Source organism: Dendrobates tinctorius, unplaced genomic scaffold (genome assembly GCF_039654945.1).
Source record: "Dendrobates tinctorius isolate UK_male_01 unplaced genomic scaffold, ASM3965494v1 ptg000551l, whole genome shotgun sequence".
Classification (NCBI taxonomy): domain Eukaryota; kingdom Metazoa; phylum Chordata; class Amphibia; order Anura; family Dendrobatidae; genus Dendrobates; species Dendrobates tinctorius.
In genome coordinates, this window is record NW_027362209.1 from 306,849 (window position 1) to 323,866 (window position 17,018).

The 17,018-nt window shown below is 49.3% G+C and overlaps 1 protein-coding gene across 1 annotated transcript in view; it reads right to left on the reverse strand.

The window, feature by feature from the left end:
- LOC141078395 (oocyte zinc finger protein XlCOF29-like) overlaps positions 1-17,018 on the reverse strand; it is a 50,947-nt gene that overhangs the window by 14,812 nt on the left and 19,117 nt on the right. Inside the window, exons 2-3 of the mRNA XM_073565134.1 lie at positions 652-801; positions 343-522 (exon numbers count right to left, since the gene is read on the reverse strand). Of these exons, the coding sequence (XP_073421235.1) occupies positions 343-522; positions 652-801 (330 nt within the window). The remainder of the gene's footprint in view (positions 1-342; positions 523-651; positions 802-17,018) is intronic.

Below are 17,018 nucleotides of genomic sequence, written 5' to 3' on the forward strand. Positions count from 1 at the left end.
GGAAGAAGAGGACGGGGACATCTCTCTGGTGTTGTCCTCTTACTGGATAGATCTGGAGGAAACACATACAGGGACTGAATTCATTCTCTACATACAGATAATTATAGGCCGTGTGTATTTAGTCCTGTCTATTACCTGGAGATGTGAGGGGCTGGGGAACCTCCATTATGACGTTCTTGTACAGATCTCTGTGTCCTTCTAAATACTCCCACTCCTCCATGGAGAAATAGACAGCGACATCCTGGCACCTTATAGGAACCTGACACATACAATGATACCATCATCCCCCCGATCCCTTCCTAGTGTTACTGTATAATGTCCCAGCATTCCCAGCACTGTCACCTCTCCAGTCAGCAGCTCAATCATCTTGTAGAGGAGTTCTAGGATCTTCTGGTCATTGATGTCCTCATGGATCAGGGGGTGAGGTGGAGGCCCCGTGATTGGGCTCAGGGGTCTTCCCCATCCCTCAGACACAGGGTCCTGACAGCGATCACTAGAGGTCTTCTTCACCACTGTGTAATCCTGGTTATGGAGAGACACATTAATAAATCTCACTACAGACATTTCCAGAGTCCTCACCTCTCCAGTTCTGTCCATCTGTTATTCCCATAGATAAGAATGATGTAATGTGACGTCATCAGAATCTCTCACCTCTCCAGTGAGACGGAAGAGGATCTCTAGGGTGAGGTGTAACATCCTCTCCGCCATCTTGTCTCTGTCCATATCCATCCTTGATGGGTAAATCAGGAAAATTCTCTTCTGTAGAAGATCTTCACTGAGAGGATCCGATATTGTAGAGACCTGAATGAGAAGAAGATGATCCGATGTAACATCATAAGAATCCTGTGTAATAATACAATTACTGGAGATAATAAGGGAAACATATGAGGAGATTTATTATCTTACAGGGTTTAGTTTTCCTCCCTGACATCTACTAATAAAACCTATATATTTAGGCCACAGACAACAAGCAGTTTCCTCCTCGGAGTCGGCAGCTGAACACGTTCCTCATAGACTCATCTTCCATAACGCTAATTCTCGTCTCATTACCGACACTGGAATCGGCATTAGCAATACTGCAGGAGATATTCATTACACGCGACATGAGAAATAACTCCTTCATGATGAGGACGACATCTTCATCTTCTACTGCGGCTCTAGAGACAGATGTGGCCAGAGTCGGTCACTGCCTCCATCCCCACCGGCCGTCTATATGAAGGTTTCCCGTCTTCCCCGCACTGGAATCTTCAATCTATATGTAATATATGGGTACAACCCCAAGAACACAGTCCCAACTGCGAGGCCTAGTGTAATGATCAACGTGTGACTGGACACAGCGCCTCCAGCAGGGCGAATTTATGATACACGTGACCCTGGATACAGCGCCTCCAGCGGGGCGAATTTAAATAATACCGGAACGTGCAGCCGGATACACCGCCTCCAGCTGGCGAATTTAAAAAGTACACGTAAAACTGGATACCCCGCCTCCAGCTGGCGAATTTAAATAATAAGGGGAAACACAGGAACAATTACAGTGGTGGGCCCTGTAATAGGAAATAGGGACGTGGAGACCTCCTGAGCTCCCCTGAGGAAGCGTCCCTGCACTCCTTACGTTCCCTATACAGGCTCCGCACCTGTCGCCGCACGCGAACCTTATGCCCTGACTCGCCCTGAACCTAGTCCCTCGCTAGGGCATTGGCCGGTGCGGAAACTAATCCCACCACTGCACTAGATCACACATAAGGAAAGTCACAAACAGGGGAAATAGAAAACTTAGCTCTCTCTGTGCAAATGCTCCAGCACAGAGTCCAGAAACCGACTGCAGCCTTCCTCCTGAATAGCTGCCACCAAGTTCAGTCAGCGCTGCAAAGAACTCCCTTTGGTGACTCCTTCCACATCAGGACTCAGATTGAGCTGAGCAATCTCTCCAGCTCCTTCCACCACCAAGGTTGGTTGCAAATGAACAACTATCACCAACAATGATTGAATACCCTGAGACTCATTTATAGAGCCCCACACCTGATTTATAATTACAATTAAACCTACCACTAAGGTGCGATACCACTCCCCACCACTGGGCAACTTAGAATGAAAGACACCACGTGTGATAATTCCAATGGCCACCGGGGGCAATCACGTCACACATTGCACTTGACAAAGTAAAAAAAATTCACTTTGTCCAATTTAAAACTGTCAGATCATGACACCTAGTGGGGGAAACATCATACTTTGGGGTGCTTTTCTGTAAAGGGAACAGGACAACTGCAACGTATTGAAGAAAGGATGGATGGGGTCATGTATCGGGAGATTTTGGCCAACAACCTCCTTCTCTCAGTAACTGCATTGAAGATGGGTGGAGGCTGGGTCTTAGAGCAGAACAACGACCCGAAACACACAAACAGGGAAACTAAGGAAAGAATAACACAGGGACCGAAAGGGTTAATAGGACTCACAGGAGGAACCGGCCCAGAAAGCAGAAGATCCAGGAGTGTCTGCCACATATATGACTGCTCTGTGCACACAGGACCTGTGATGAGGTCATAGGAGGGGAGGAGTCAGGGGTCACATGATCAGGGGCCTCAGTGTGTGCAGGACTCTGCTGTGCTGGTTGTCATGGTGCTGGATGAGGGGAAGTTTCTGTGTGGGGTCAGGAGGGGTTAACAGGGTGGATGTAGCAGAGCCCTGTGTGTAAAAGGTGTACGGAGCGGACCTGTGTGTGTACAAGGTGTACGGAGCGGAGCCGTGTGTGTACGAGGTGTACGGAGCGGAGCCGTGTGTGTACGAGATGTACGGAGCGGAGCCGTGTGTACGAGGTGTACGGAGCGGAGCCGTGTGTGTACGAGGTGTACGGAGAGGAGCCATGTGTGTACGAGGTGTACAGAGCGGAGCCGTGTGTGTACGAGGTGTACGGAGCGGAGCCGTGTGTGTACGAGGTGTACGGAGCGGAGCCCTGTGTTTACGAGGTGTACGGAGTGGAGCCGTGTGTGTACGAGGTGTACGGAGCGGAGCCGTGTGTGTACGAGGTGTACGGAGCGGAGCCGTGTGTGTATGAGGTGTACGGAGCGGAGCCGTGTGTGTACGAGGTGTACAGAGCGGAGCCGCGTGTGTGCGAGGTGTACGGAGCGGAGCCGCGTGTGTACGAGGTGTACGGAGCGGAGCCCTGTGTGTAGTAAGTGTACGGAGCGGAGCCGTGTGTGTACGAGGTGTACGGAGCGGAGCCGTGTGTGTTACGAGGTGTACGGAGTGGAGCCCTGTGTGTAGTAAGTGTACGGCGCGGAGCCGCATGTATACGAGGTGTACGGAGCGGAGCCGCTTGTGTACGAGGTGTACGGAGCGGAGCCGTGTGTGTACGAGGTGTACGGAGCGGAGCCGCGTGTGTACGAGGTGTACGGAGCGGAGCCGCGTGTGTACGAGGTGTACGGAGCGGAGCCGCGTGTGTACGAGGTGTGCGGAGCGGAGCCGTGTGTGTACGAGGTGTACGGAGCGGAGCCCTGTGTGTAGTAAGTGTACGGAGCGGAGCCGCGTGTGTACGAGGTGTACGGAGCGGAGCCGCGTGTGTATGAGGTGTACGGAGCGGAGCATTGTGTGTAGTAAGTGTGCGGAGCGGAGCCGCGTGTGTACGAGGTGTACGGAGCGGAGCCGTGTGTGTACGAGGTGTACGGAGCGGAGCCGCGTGTGTACGAGGTGTACAGAGCGGAGCCCTGTGTGTAGTAAGTGTGCGGAGCCGCGTGTGTACGAGGTGTACGGAGCGGAGCCGTGTGTGTACGAGGTGTACGGAGCGGAGCCGCGTGTGTACGAGGTGTACGGAGCGGAGCCGCGTGTGTACGAGGTGTACGGAGCAGAGCAGTGTGTGTACGAGGTGTACGGAGCGGAGCCGTGTGTACGAGGTGTACGGAGCGGAGCCCTGTGTTTACGAGGTGTAAGGAGCGGAGCCGTGTGTGTACGAGGTGTACAGAGCGGAGCCCTGTGTGTACGAGGTGTACGGAGCAGAGCAGTGTGTGTACGAGGTGTACGGAGCGGAGCCGTGTGTGTACGAGGTGTACGGAGCGGAGCCGTGTGTGTGTATGAGGTGTACGGAGCGGAGCCGTGTGTGTACGAGGTGTACGGAGCGGAGCCGCGTGTGTACGAGGTGTACGGAGCGGAGCCCTGTGTGTACGAGGTGTATGGAGCGGAACCGTGTGTGTACGAGGTGTACGGAGCGGAGCCGTGTGTGTACGAAGCGGAGCCGCGTGTGTATGAGGTGTACGGAGCGGAGCCCTGTGTGTAGTAAGTGTACGGAGCGGAGCCGCGTGTGTACGAGGTGTACGGAGCGGAGCCGCGTGTGTACGAGGTGTACGGAGCGGAGCCGTGTGTGTACGAGGTGTACGGAGCAGAGCAGTGTGTGTACGTGGTGTACGGAGCGGAGCCATGTGTACGAGGTGTACGGAGCAGAGCCGTGTGTGTACGAGGTGTACGGAGCGGAGCCGTGTGTGTACGAAGCGGAGCCGCGTGTGTATGAGGTGTACGGAGCGGAGCCCTGTGTGTAGTAAGTGTACGGAGCGGAGCCGCGTGTGTACGAGGTGTACGGAGCGGAGCCGCGTGTGTACGAGGTGTACGGAGCGGAGCCGTGTGTGTACGAGGTGTACGGAGTGGAGCCGTGTGTGTACGAGGTGTACGGAGCGGAGCCGTGTGTACGAGGTGTACGGAGCGGAGCCGTGTGTGTACGAGGTGTACAGAGCAGAGCCGTGTGTGTACGAGGTGTACGGAGCAGAGACGTGTGTACTAGGCGTACGGAGCAGAGCCGTGTGTGTTCGAGGTGTACGGAGCAGAGCAGTGTGTGTACAAGGTGTACGGAGCGGAGCCGTGTGTGTACGAGGTGTACGGAGAGGAGCCGTGTGTGTACGAGGTGTACTGAGCAGAGCCGTGTGTATACGAGGTGTACGGAGCGGAGCCGTGTGTATACGAGGTGTACGGAGCGGAGCCATGTGTGTACGAGGTGTACGGAGCGGAGCCGTGTGTGTACGAGGTGTACGGAGCGGAGCCGTGTGTGTACGAGGTGTACGGAGCGGAGCCACGTGTGTACGAGGTGTACGGAGCGGAGCCCTGTGTGTACGAGGTGTGTGGAGCGGAGCCGCGTGTGTATGAGGTGTACGGAGCGGAGCCGTGTGTACGAGGTGTACGGAGCAGAGCTGTGTGTGTACGAGGTGTACGGAGCAGAGCCATGTGTGTACGAGGTGTACAGAGAGGAGCCGTGTGTGTACGAGGTGTACGGAGCGGAGCCGTGTGTGTATGAGGTGTACGGAGCGGAGCCTTGTGTGTACGAGGTGTACGGAGCGGAGCCGTGTGTGTACGAGGTGTACGGAGCGGAGCCGTGTGTGTACGAGGTGTACGGAGCGGAGCCGCGTGTGTACGAAGTGTACGGAGCAGAGCCGTGTGTGTACGAGGTGTATGGAGCGGAGCCGCGTGTGTACGAGGTGTACGGAGCGGAGCCGCGTGTGTACGAGGTGTACGGAGCGGAGCCATGTGTGCGAGATGTACCGAGCAGAGCTGTGTGTGTACAAGGTGTACGGAGCGGAGCCGCGTGTGTACGAGGTGTACGGAGTGGAGCCATGTGTGTATGAGGTGCACGAAGTGGAGCCGTGTGTGTACTAAGTGTACGGAGCGGAGCCGTGTGTGTACGAGGTGTACGGAGCAGAGCCATGTGTTTACGAGGTGTACGGAGCGGAGCCGTGTGTGTACGAGGTGTACGGAGAGGAGTCGCGTGTGTACGAGGTGTATGGAGCGGAGCCGTGTGTGTATGAGGTGTACGGAGCGGAGACGCATTTGTGTGGACCCCTCTGTGTACTCCCAGCTTTGGTCGCAGACGCCTCTGAGTACGCTGTATACACCCGTATACCCCCAGCTTTGGTCACAGACCCCGCGTCTCACACTGTATACACCTGTATACCCCCAGCTTCAGTCTCAGACCCCTGTGTGCATGCTGTATACACCTGTATACCCCCAGCTTCAGTCTCAGACCCCTGTGTGTATGCTGTATACACCTGTATACCCACAGCTTCTGTCACAGACCCCTCTGTGTACTCTGTATACACCCGTATACCCCCAGCTTCGGTCCCAGACCCCTCTGTGTACGCTGTATACACCCGTATACCCCCAGCTTCGGTCACAGACCCCTGTGTTCACTGTATACACCTGTATATCCCCAGCTTTGGTCGCAGACCCCTGTGTACACTGTATACACCCGTATACCCCCAGGTTCGGTCGCAGACCCCTATGTACGCTGTATACACCTGTATACCCCCAGCTTCAGTCTCAGACCCCTCTGTGTATGCTGTATACACCCGTATACCCCCAGCTTCGGTCTTAGACCCCTCCGTGTATGCTGTATACACCCGTATATCCCCAGCTTCGGTCACAGACACCTCTGTGTACGCTGTATGTACCTGTATACCCCTAGTTTCGGTTGCAGACTCGGTCGCAGACCCCTGTGTATTCTGTATACACCTGTATACCCCCAGCTTTGGTCACAGAACCCCCTGTGTACGCTGTATAGACTCGTATACCCCCAGCTTCGGGCATAGACCCCTCCGTGTATGCTGTATACACCCGTATATCCCCAGCTTCGTTCGCAGACCCCTGTGTACTCTGTATACACCCGTATACCCCCAGCTTCAGTCGCAAACCCCTGTGTATGCTGTATACACCCGTATAACCCCAGCTTCAGTCACAGACCCCGCATATCTCACACTGTAGAACTGACGCCGGACACACACGGTAAAAGATAATCCTTTAATCGTCCCACCATGGGGAAATTCAGAGCATTACAGCAGCAAGGCAGGAACAAGTACAGATACAGATGCATAAAGGCATTACATTGACAGTAGGTAGGTACATATACGAAGAAAAAAAAAATGTAACTGGACTGTCACAACTTTGGATCTATCAGTTCACTGTGTGGGTTGTTCTCCGTTTTGGACAGTGCTGGTTATACAGCCTAACTGCAGCAGGAAGGAAGGACTTTTGATAGCGCTCCCTCTCACATTTAGGATGAAGTAGCCGGTCACTGACAGTACTGCACATCTTTGTCACGTCTCATGCATGGGATGGGAATCATTCTGCACCATGTAGCTCACCTTGGCCAGTATCCTCCTGTCGCCTACTTCCTGAACTGGGTCAAGGGGGCATCCCAGTACAGAGCTGGCCCTTCTAATCAGTTTGTCCAGCCTATTCCTGTCCCTGGCTGATATGCCACTACCCCAGCACGCCACACCAAAGAAGATGACTGATGCCACAACAGAGTTGAAGAAAGATGCAAGGAGTGCCCCTCTAACTCCGAAGGCTCTCAGCCTTCTGAGCAGATAAAGCCTGCTTTGGCCCTTCCCGTACACTGCATCCAAGTGATGGGCCCAGTCAAGCTTATTATTGTGGATCACACCAAAGTACTTAAAGGTGTCGACTATCTCAATGTCATTTCCCTGAATGTTCACCACTACTGGTGGATTTTTGCCCTTGCGAAAGTCCACCACCAATTCCTTGGTCTTCCCGGAATTAATCCTAAGGTGGTTCCTCTGACACCACTCCACAAAAGCTTGGTTAGTATCTCTGTACTCTCTTTCATCTCCTCCTGTGATGAGGCCTACTATTGCAGAGTCATCAGAATACTTCTGCAAGTAGCAGCTAGATGAGTTGCACCTAAAATCCGCAGTGTACAGTGTGAAGAGAAAAGGGGCAAGAACTGTACCTTGAGGTGCCCCTGTATTGCAGATCACTGTGTCTGACACACTGTCCCGAACCTTTACAAACTGAGGTCGGTTCGTGAGGTAGTTAAGGATCCAGGTGGAGAGTTGGAGGTCCACACCAACAAGGCCCAGCTTGTCTCTCAGTAGACCTGGCTGTATGGTGTTAAAAGCACTAGAGAAATCGAAGAACATTATTCTCACAGTGTTCCCAGGTTTCTCCAGGTGAGAGAGAGTCCTATCTAGAAGGTGGATAATGGCATCATCCACACCAATGCCCGGCCTGTAGGCAAACTGGAGAGGGTCCATATCCGAGCTCACTAGAGGACGGAGACGTGTGAGAATCAATCTCTCTAATACCTTCATCAGGTGTGATGTCAATGCTACAGGTCTATAGTCATTAAGGTCTTTCGGATAAGGTTTCTTTGGAACTGGTACCACAAACGATAATTTCCACAGTTGTGGTACTATACCCATTCTCAGGCTCATATTGAACAGATATGTAATGATCACACTCAGCTGGTGCCCGCAGGTTTTGATTAGCCTTGCACTGATGCCGTCAGGACCTGCATCCTTCAAAACTTTGATCTTATTCAGTTCTTTTTCAACCAGGGTACTTGTGAAGAACAGACCCTGGCTCAGTTGACAAGTTGCAGCAGGGGGTGAGGTTATTGAAGCAGAGAGGTGTGAATAGTATGCAGGGGCAAGAGCAGCCGGTGTGTGATTAAATCTGTTAAAGAATAGATTAAGTTCATTAAGCCCCTCTTTATCTACAACCATCCTGGAGACAGTCTGTCTATGCCCAGATATAGACTTTAGACCCTCCCAGACTTCATGGATCCTTTTCTGTGACAATTTCAGTTCAATCCTTCTCTTATAATTAGCCTTTCCCTGCCTGATTAGATACTTCAGATCCTTCTGAACCTCTCTCAGCCTGCCCTTGTCACCTGATCTGAAGGCCAACTTCTTCTCTTTGAGAAGAGCCTTTATTCCAGGGCTGAATAAACTGAATAAACGAGAATAAACTAAAACTGCAGTCGTCGGTCTCTCATCTCTCGCACTTATGCTGATAACATAAGATGGAGTCAGACGAACCCTCCTACAAAACGTGAGAACAAAGTCATTACTACAAGACTGTGTGAGAAAGGGATTTATTCTACAAGAAACGCTGGGGCCACAAATGAGAATAACATAATGTCATTCATCTTCTCTTTCACCATACATATTGACAGTAAGGGTGACTTCCACTTTGCCGCAATGTGGATTTTAGTGGCCATACATAAGTAGTTTACTAGCTTCTGAAAGGTTTTTGGAAGCCGGGAAGGCCTGGTTCCCAGTAAAAGGGTAGAAGGTTCCAGAACAACCGGTCCACCATACATCTGTGCTATCAGACACTTCACCTTCTCCCAAAGCCCCGAAACCACCATACAAGACCACCAAATATGTCTCATGTCACCAGATATTCCACAGCCCCTAAAACAGTCTCCCGAGATTTTAGGAAAAATGCTGTGAATTTTTTCCGGTACATAATAAACTCTGTACAATAGTTTTAAGGAGGTCTCCACAAGAGAAGTCTGGTGACTACCTTCTGATAGAGTGTCACAGCTACGATACCATTCATCAATTGACTGTTCAAACCTCAGATCCTCCTCCCACTGTAACATATACTTCAATTTTTTATCATCTTTTAGAGAATTTATAGCATAGTAGATCAATGAGATCGTTCCCCTGCCCAAAGGGTCATTTAGACATTAATTTTCAAAACTGGTTGCCCTGAGAGTAGTACCGCTCGGGAGGATCTGCTTTGCAAAGTGGGAGATCTGGTTCAAGCGCATTACCTCCCTAACTGGAGGGTCAAATTTTTGAACAAATTCCTGTCTGTCAAGTAAGATATTAAATGGGGAACACAAATGTTGAAGTACATGAATACCTTTCAGCTTCCACCAAGAAAAAATTTGAGGCTCAAGACCTGGCGGGAACATGGGGTTTTGTAATATAGCTGTCAGGGGAGAAGGGCTTTATTGTAAGTTATATTTAAACCAGACTTTCCTCCAAAGAAGCAACAAGTGGACTGTGAAAGGAGCCACATTCATTAACCCCCGTGGAAGTCGGTCTGTGGTCCACATTAGGCCTGATAAAGAGAATGGTTTGGAGAGAAATGATTCCAGAATAACCCATCTCGGACTATTGGGATATGAACACGCACTTATTAATGGAGCAATCTGTGCTGACTTGTAATAAAGTGTAAAATTAGGGAGGGATAAACCCCCTTCTTTTCTGTGACGGAACATAAGTTTTTGCACAATTCTGGGTTGTTTTCCGAGCCAAAGAAACTTAGACATCATAGAGTGTAAATGAGTGAACGTTCTGGCTGGTACCATAATTGGGAGGGACCTAAATAGATATAAGAAGCGAGGCAGTGACACCATTTTTAATGCATGTATTCTGCCGAGCCAGGGTAACTTTGAGGAAGCCCATCTATCCAGGTCCCTCTGGAAGTTTTGGATCAGTGGAGTGTAATTCCACCTAAACAGAGGTGACCTGTTGGCTGTTAAGTTGATACCCAGATATGTTAGATAATGTTCTTTGTGTATAAACCCAAAATGGGAGGCTATATTAGTTTGCTCTGTCTTAGGAAAATTTACAAATAATGCTTCGGCTTTATCAATGTTAATGTTTAACCCTGAGATCTTCTCAAATTTGTGAAGGAGGGAAAACAAGTGAGGGAGTGTAGTGTGGGGACTTATTAATGTTAGCAGGAGATCATCCGCAAAGAGGCTGACTTTATATTGGTCTCCCATATTCTCAGGGCCCAGGATATTCTGATCTCTCCTTATTGCTTCCACAATGGGTTCCATTGCAAGTGCAAAAAGAGCCGGAGATAGAGGACAGCCCTGCCTGGTACCCTCTGAATATTAATTGGAGGGGGATGTGGTGACGGGAGTTTTACATAAGCGATAGGGCTGTCATATAACAATTGGAGGCACTTTATAAGTTTAGGGGAGAATCCGACTTCCGATAGAACCGTAAAGAGATATGTCCAGGATGCCGAATCGAAAGCCCTCTCAGTATCTAATGCAAGCAGGAGAAGTCGCTTTCGCTGTAGGTTAGTTGTATGAATAATATTTAAACCTCTCCTAATATTATCTGGGGCCTGTCGCGCTGGTATAAAACCAACCTGATCCCGATGGATGAGGTGAGGGAGGATTTTATTGGTCCTGTTAGTCACAATGGTTGTAAAGATTTTGAAGTCAATGTATAAGAGGGATATAGGTCTATAATTTGTGGTGAGATGATCTTTCTTAGGATTAGGGATTACGGTTACATGCGCCACGTAGAGCTCAGGGGGCAGCTGTGAGCCATTTAGTAGTGAATTACAGAGGTTTTTATATGTGGTGTCAGCACATCGCTGCATTTTTTATAATATATTGCTGTAAGACCATCCGGCCCCGGGGCCTTTCCTCTTTTTAGTTTTTTGATTGTTGAAACTATTTCCTCCTCAGAGATGTGTAAATGGAGTTGTTGTGCCGCAGACTCAGTCAGGTTAGGTAGATGTAGTGTGTGAAGGAATGACTCCAGTAGTGGGGGGGGTGATTGTGGGGGCGAATACAAACTCTGGGGGTATTCATTATAAGTGCTATACATGACATCGGGGTGGGCTGAGATCTGACCCTTAGGGTCTTTTATAGGGGAGATTATATGCAGTGACTCTCTCATTCTGAGCTTACGAGCGGCATCTTATTAGGCTTATTGGCATGGTGATAAAACGCGGCTTTACTCCAAGTTAGCGCCTCTCCGTTCTGGTGGTGAGAATGGCGTCTAATTGTCATTTCCTATCTTGTATTTGTGTAGATAAGTATAGGGGTGAAGAGCGCTGATTGGCCAATTCTCACTCCTGCAGTTTCTCCTCCAGTCTGGGCTGTAATTCAGACCTTTCTTCTTCCTGTCGGCCGATAACTTATCACAGAACCGGGAATAGATTTTCTGTGCGCGAGTCACATTGCTCCAAGTGAGGCCTCCTCCGCTGTGTGAGTTTAGGGGAAATTTGTTATATCTTCTCTTATAGCGGTTACATTAGAGATTTGGGAATTTTAGCTCCTGGTGTGGAGTCGATAGCACAATCATATGCCGCCATATAGTAGACGGCCGGTAACTGGGGAGAATTCCCTCATGTGTGGGGTCTATTTCCCTCCAGAGAAATCACACGTTACATTCCACACATAACACTGTGTAGAGAAGGCGGCGCGGGGTAATTGTGCCAGTAGTGAGGGGCGAATAATGGCGGGAATGTCACTGACTGAGGAGAAGGCTCCATGGAGGTCTGCACTCCGGAGATCATGTGACCCCTGACTCCTCCCCTCCTGTGACCTCATCACAGGTCCTGTGCACAGAGCAGCCATATATGTGGAGTGCGGCTCTGCAGGTTAGTGATGGGCAGTCCGGCTCTTCTGGCTCCTTTCCCCACTTTTCTCCCTCCTGTCCCTTCACTATAAAGCCTGGGCCTCATTATACAGCTGTACAGGGGTCTAGTGAAGGCTTTTTAGCCCTTTCCTCAGACTGTAGCTCCTGGGCACATGCCCTCACTCCTGTCCCTTCACTATAAAGCCTGGGCCTCATTATACAGCTGTACAGGGGTCTAGTGAAGGCTTTTTAGCCCTTTCCTCAGACTGTAGCTCCTGGTCACAAAGGAAAAAGTTTTTTGTCAGCTCACCAAACCGTAGCAAATGCGAAGTCTGGAGGAATGCAATCAATCCTGGGCGGTGCAGGGAACTTGGATTCCGGAAAATCTTGTAGGCACAATACTTGGGAGATGTTCCAGCAACTTCAACCAAAGGATGGTTAAAATCAAAAGACTTTATTCCAAAAAAATGATTAAAAACAGAATAGATGCATAAAAAACATATGGTTCACCAATGTGACAGACGCTTACGCGTTTCGGACTAGAGGGTCCTTACTCATAGCTATGAGTAAGGACCCTCTAGTCCGAAACGCGTAAGCGTCTGTCACATTGGTGAACCATATGTTTTTTATGCATCTATTCTGTTTTTAATCATTTTTTTGGAATAAAGTCTTTTGATTTTAACCATCCTTTGGTCGAAGTTGCTGGAACATCTCCCAAGTATTGTAGCTCCTGGTCACCATGTGATCTCACCATAACCCTAACAAGCTAATTAAGGTGTGAAATCTTGGTCAAAATTATCTCAGTACACAAATCTCCAAGGGTGCCCAAAATTTTGCATCGTCCCTCTTTCCTTTTTGCAATTATGAAATTGTAAAAAAGTCTATATACTGTTTATAGACTTTTTTACAATTTCATAATTGCAAAAAGGAAAGAGGGACGATGCAAAATTTTGGGCACCCTTGGAGATTTGTGTACTGAGATAATTTTGACCAAGATTTATATATATACAGTGGGGCAAAAAAGTATTTAGTCAGTCAGCAATAGTGCAAGTTCCACCACTTAAAAAGATGAGAGGCGTCTGTAATTTACATCATAGGTAGACCTCAACTATGGGAGACAAACTGAGAAAAAAAAATCCAGAAAATCACATTGTCTGTTTTTTTTTCAGTTTATTTGCATATTATGGTGGAAAATAAGTATTTGGTCAGAAACAAAATTTCATCTCAATACTTTGTGATATATCCTTTGTTGGCAATGACAGAGGTCAAACGTTTTCTGTAAGTCTTCACAAGGTTGCCACACACTGTTGTTGGTATGTTGGCCCATTCCTCCATGCAGATCTCCTCTAGAGCAGTGATGTTTTTGGCTTTTCGCTTGGCAACACGGACTTTCAACTCCCTCCAAAGGTTTTCTATAGGGTTGAGATCTGGAGACTGGCTAGGCCACTCCAGGACCTTGAAATGCTTCTTACGAAGCCACTCCTTCATTGCCCTGGCGGTGTGCTTTGGATCATTGTCATGTTGAAAGACCCAGCCACGTTTCATCATCAATGCCCTTGCTGATGGAAGGAGGTTTGCACTCAAAATCTCACGATACATGGCCCCATTCATTCTTTCATGTACCCGGATCAGTCGTCCTGGCCCCTTTGCAGAGAAACAGCCCCAAAGCATGATGTTTCCACCACCATGCTTTACAGTAGATATGGTGTTTGATGGATGCAACTCAGTATTCTTTTTCCTCCAAACACGACAAGTTGTGTTTCTACCAAACAGTTCCAGTTTGGTTTCATCAGACCATAGGACATTCTCCCAAAACTCCTCTGGATCATCCAAATGCTCTCTAGCAAACTTCAGACGGGCCCGGACATGTACAGGCTTAAGCAGTGGGACACGTCTGGCACTGCAGGATCTGAGTCCATGGTGGCGTAGTGTGTTACTTATGGTAGGCCTTGTTACATTGGTCCCAGCTCTCTGCAGTTCATTCACTAGGTCCCCCCGCGTGGTTCTGGGATTTTTGCTCACCGTTCTTGTGATCATTCTGACCCCACGGGGTGGGATTTTGCGTGGAGCACCAGATCGAGGGAGATTATCAGTGGTCTTGTATGTCTTCCATTTTCTAATTATTGCTCCCACAGTTGATTTCTTCACTCCAAGCTGGTTGGCTATTGCAGATTCAGTCTTCCCAGCCTGGTGCAGGGCTACAATTTTGATTCTGGTGTCCTTTGACAGCTCTTTGGTCTTCACCATAGTGGAGTTTGGAGTCAGACTGTTTCAGGGTGTGCACAGGTGTCTTTTTATACTGATAACAAGTTTAAACAGGTGCCATTACTACAGGTAATGAGTGGAGGAAAGAGGAGACTCTTAAAGAAGAAGTTACAGGTCTGTGAGAGCCAGAAATCTTGATTGCTTGTTTCTGACCAAATACTTATTTTCCACCATAATATGCAAATAAAATGAAAAAAAAACAGACAATGTGATTTTCTGGATTTTTTTTTCTCAGTTTGTCTCCCATAGTTGAGGTCTACCTATGATGTAAATTACAGATGCCTCTCATCTTTTTAAGTGGTGGAACTTGCACTATTGCTGACTGACTAAATACTTTTTTGCCCCACTGTATATATAAATTTATTTATTATTATTTTTGCCTAAAATACAAAGGACATGTGTCATCTTAGAGGTTCGTCCTGCTGGTGTTCAATATTTAATAGGGCCTTGCTATTAAACTTAATGAAAAGTTCGGTGAATTTCTTTGAGCTGTTATAACTAGAGATGAGCGAATATCGTCGGAGAAGTTGTTATTGGCTAATATCGCTTAGCGAATAGCTGCATCGGGACCCCGGATCCCTGGAGCGCTCCCGATAATCAGCTGCATGTGTCGACCTCCATGCAGGTGCTGTGACTATCACACAGCGCGACACACGCAGCTGATTATCGGGAGCGCTCCAGCACACTGAGCCCTGCACACACTGATGCCCCTGATCATGTGACCCCTGACTCCTCCCCTCCTGTAACCTCATCACAGGTCCTGTGTGCACAGGGCAGTCATAGGCAACGGCGGCGCAGTCATGACAGTACCCCCCCTTTACGTCTCCTCCTTCTGAGATTGGCCAAGAATCTGTCCATGATGTGAGGAGCATCAACATTCTCTCGCGATTCCCAAGACCTCTCCTCAGGCCTCTCCAATCGATGAGAAAAAAGGTCTTTCCCCTAACCTTTTTCATGGCCAAAATATCCCTCACTTCGAAGACGTCATCGTCCCCTACTGGCTGAGGAACAACGGGAGGCGCAGGACAGAACTGATTGAGGATGACTGGTTTCAGGAGCAATATATGGAAGACGTTATGGACCCGGAGTGAAGCAGGCAGCCTCAATCTGTAGGCCGTATTGTTGATGCGTCCAAGAACCTCGAAGGGACCGATGTACCGGAGGCCCAATTTATACAAAGGGATTTTCAAGCGGATATGCTTGGTCGACAGCCAGACCTTGTCTCCTGGATGGTATGGTGGGAGGTCCCTCCGCCTCTTGTCGGCATGTTTTTTCATCCCGGCCACGGCTTGTATAAGAGCCTCTTTGGTCTTCCTCCAGACCTGGGAAAACTCTTGGGAGAGGGCATCGGCGGCGGGTACACCGGAGGATGAAGATAATGGAAGAGGCACACCTGGATTCTGACCGGAGCCCACAAAAATGGATACCTGGTGGTGGATTCATTGGAGTGATAGTTATGCGCAAACTCTGCCCATGGAAGAAGATCGACCCAATTGTCATGATGAGCATTAGAGAAGTTCCGCAGGTAGGAGGTCAAGACTTGGTTGATCCGTTCGACTTGCCCGTTGGTCTGTGGATGATAAGCGGAAGTGAAATCCAGGGATATGCCCAAGAGTTTACAGAGTGCTCTGCAGAAGCGGGAGGTATACTGTACCCCGCGGTCAGACACAATTCGCTGAGGAAGTCCGTGTTATCTGAAAATCTGATGAATGAAGATTTTAGCCAATTCAGAAGCTGTGGGCAAGCTGGGTAACGGGACAAAATGGGCCATCTTGGAAAACCGATAGACTACCACCAGATCCAGAAGAGCGGGGTAAGTCGGTAACAAAATCCATGGTGATGTGTTGCCAAGGAGCTTCGGGAACAGGCAACGGCAGAAGAAGGCCAGAGGACAAGCTTCTAGGTACCTTGTTCCTGGCGCAAATTGAGCAGGAGGCCACGAAGTCTGACATCTTGGCGTAGAGAAGGCCACCAGTAATAATGGGAAACCAGCACAAGGGTCCTCTTGATGCCGGCATGTCCAGCGATCTTGGAGGAGTGGCCCCAGCGTAGTACTTCTGCCCTTTTGTCTTGCGGGATGAGGGTCTTGCCAGGCTGCACGGAATCAAGATTCACAGGAGCTACCGAGATAACTCGGGCAGGATTGATAACATGCGACGGAGCCTCCTCCACTTCAGGTGACTGCAGGGACCGGGAGAGAGCATCTGCTTTGGTATTTTTGTCACCGGGTAGGAAGTGGAGCTCAAAGTCGAAGTGAGAGAAAAACAATGACCACCTGGCTTGTCTGGAGTTAAGTCTTTGAGCTGACTGGAGGTAGGCCAAGTTTTTGTGGTCAGTGACTATGGTGAAGGGATGGACCGCCCCTTTCAGGAGATAACGCCACTCCTCCAACGCCATCTTTATGGCCAGCAACTCCCGATCCCCAATCATGTAGTTATACTCTGCGGGTGAAAATGACTTGGAGAAGAACCTGCACGGAGCCAAGCGCCCTTTTGGGAAAGAATCGCCCCAGCCCCAGTAGAAGATGCGTCTACCTCGAAGACGAAGGGCTTGCTGACCTCTGGCCGATACAAAACCGGAGCCGTAGCAAAGGCCCGCTTCAGGGCGAAAAATGCATCTTCAGCTTCCTAGGGCCAG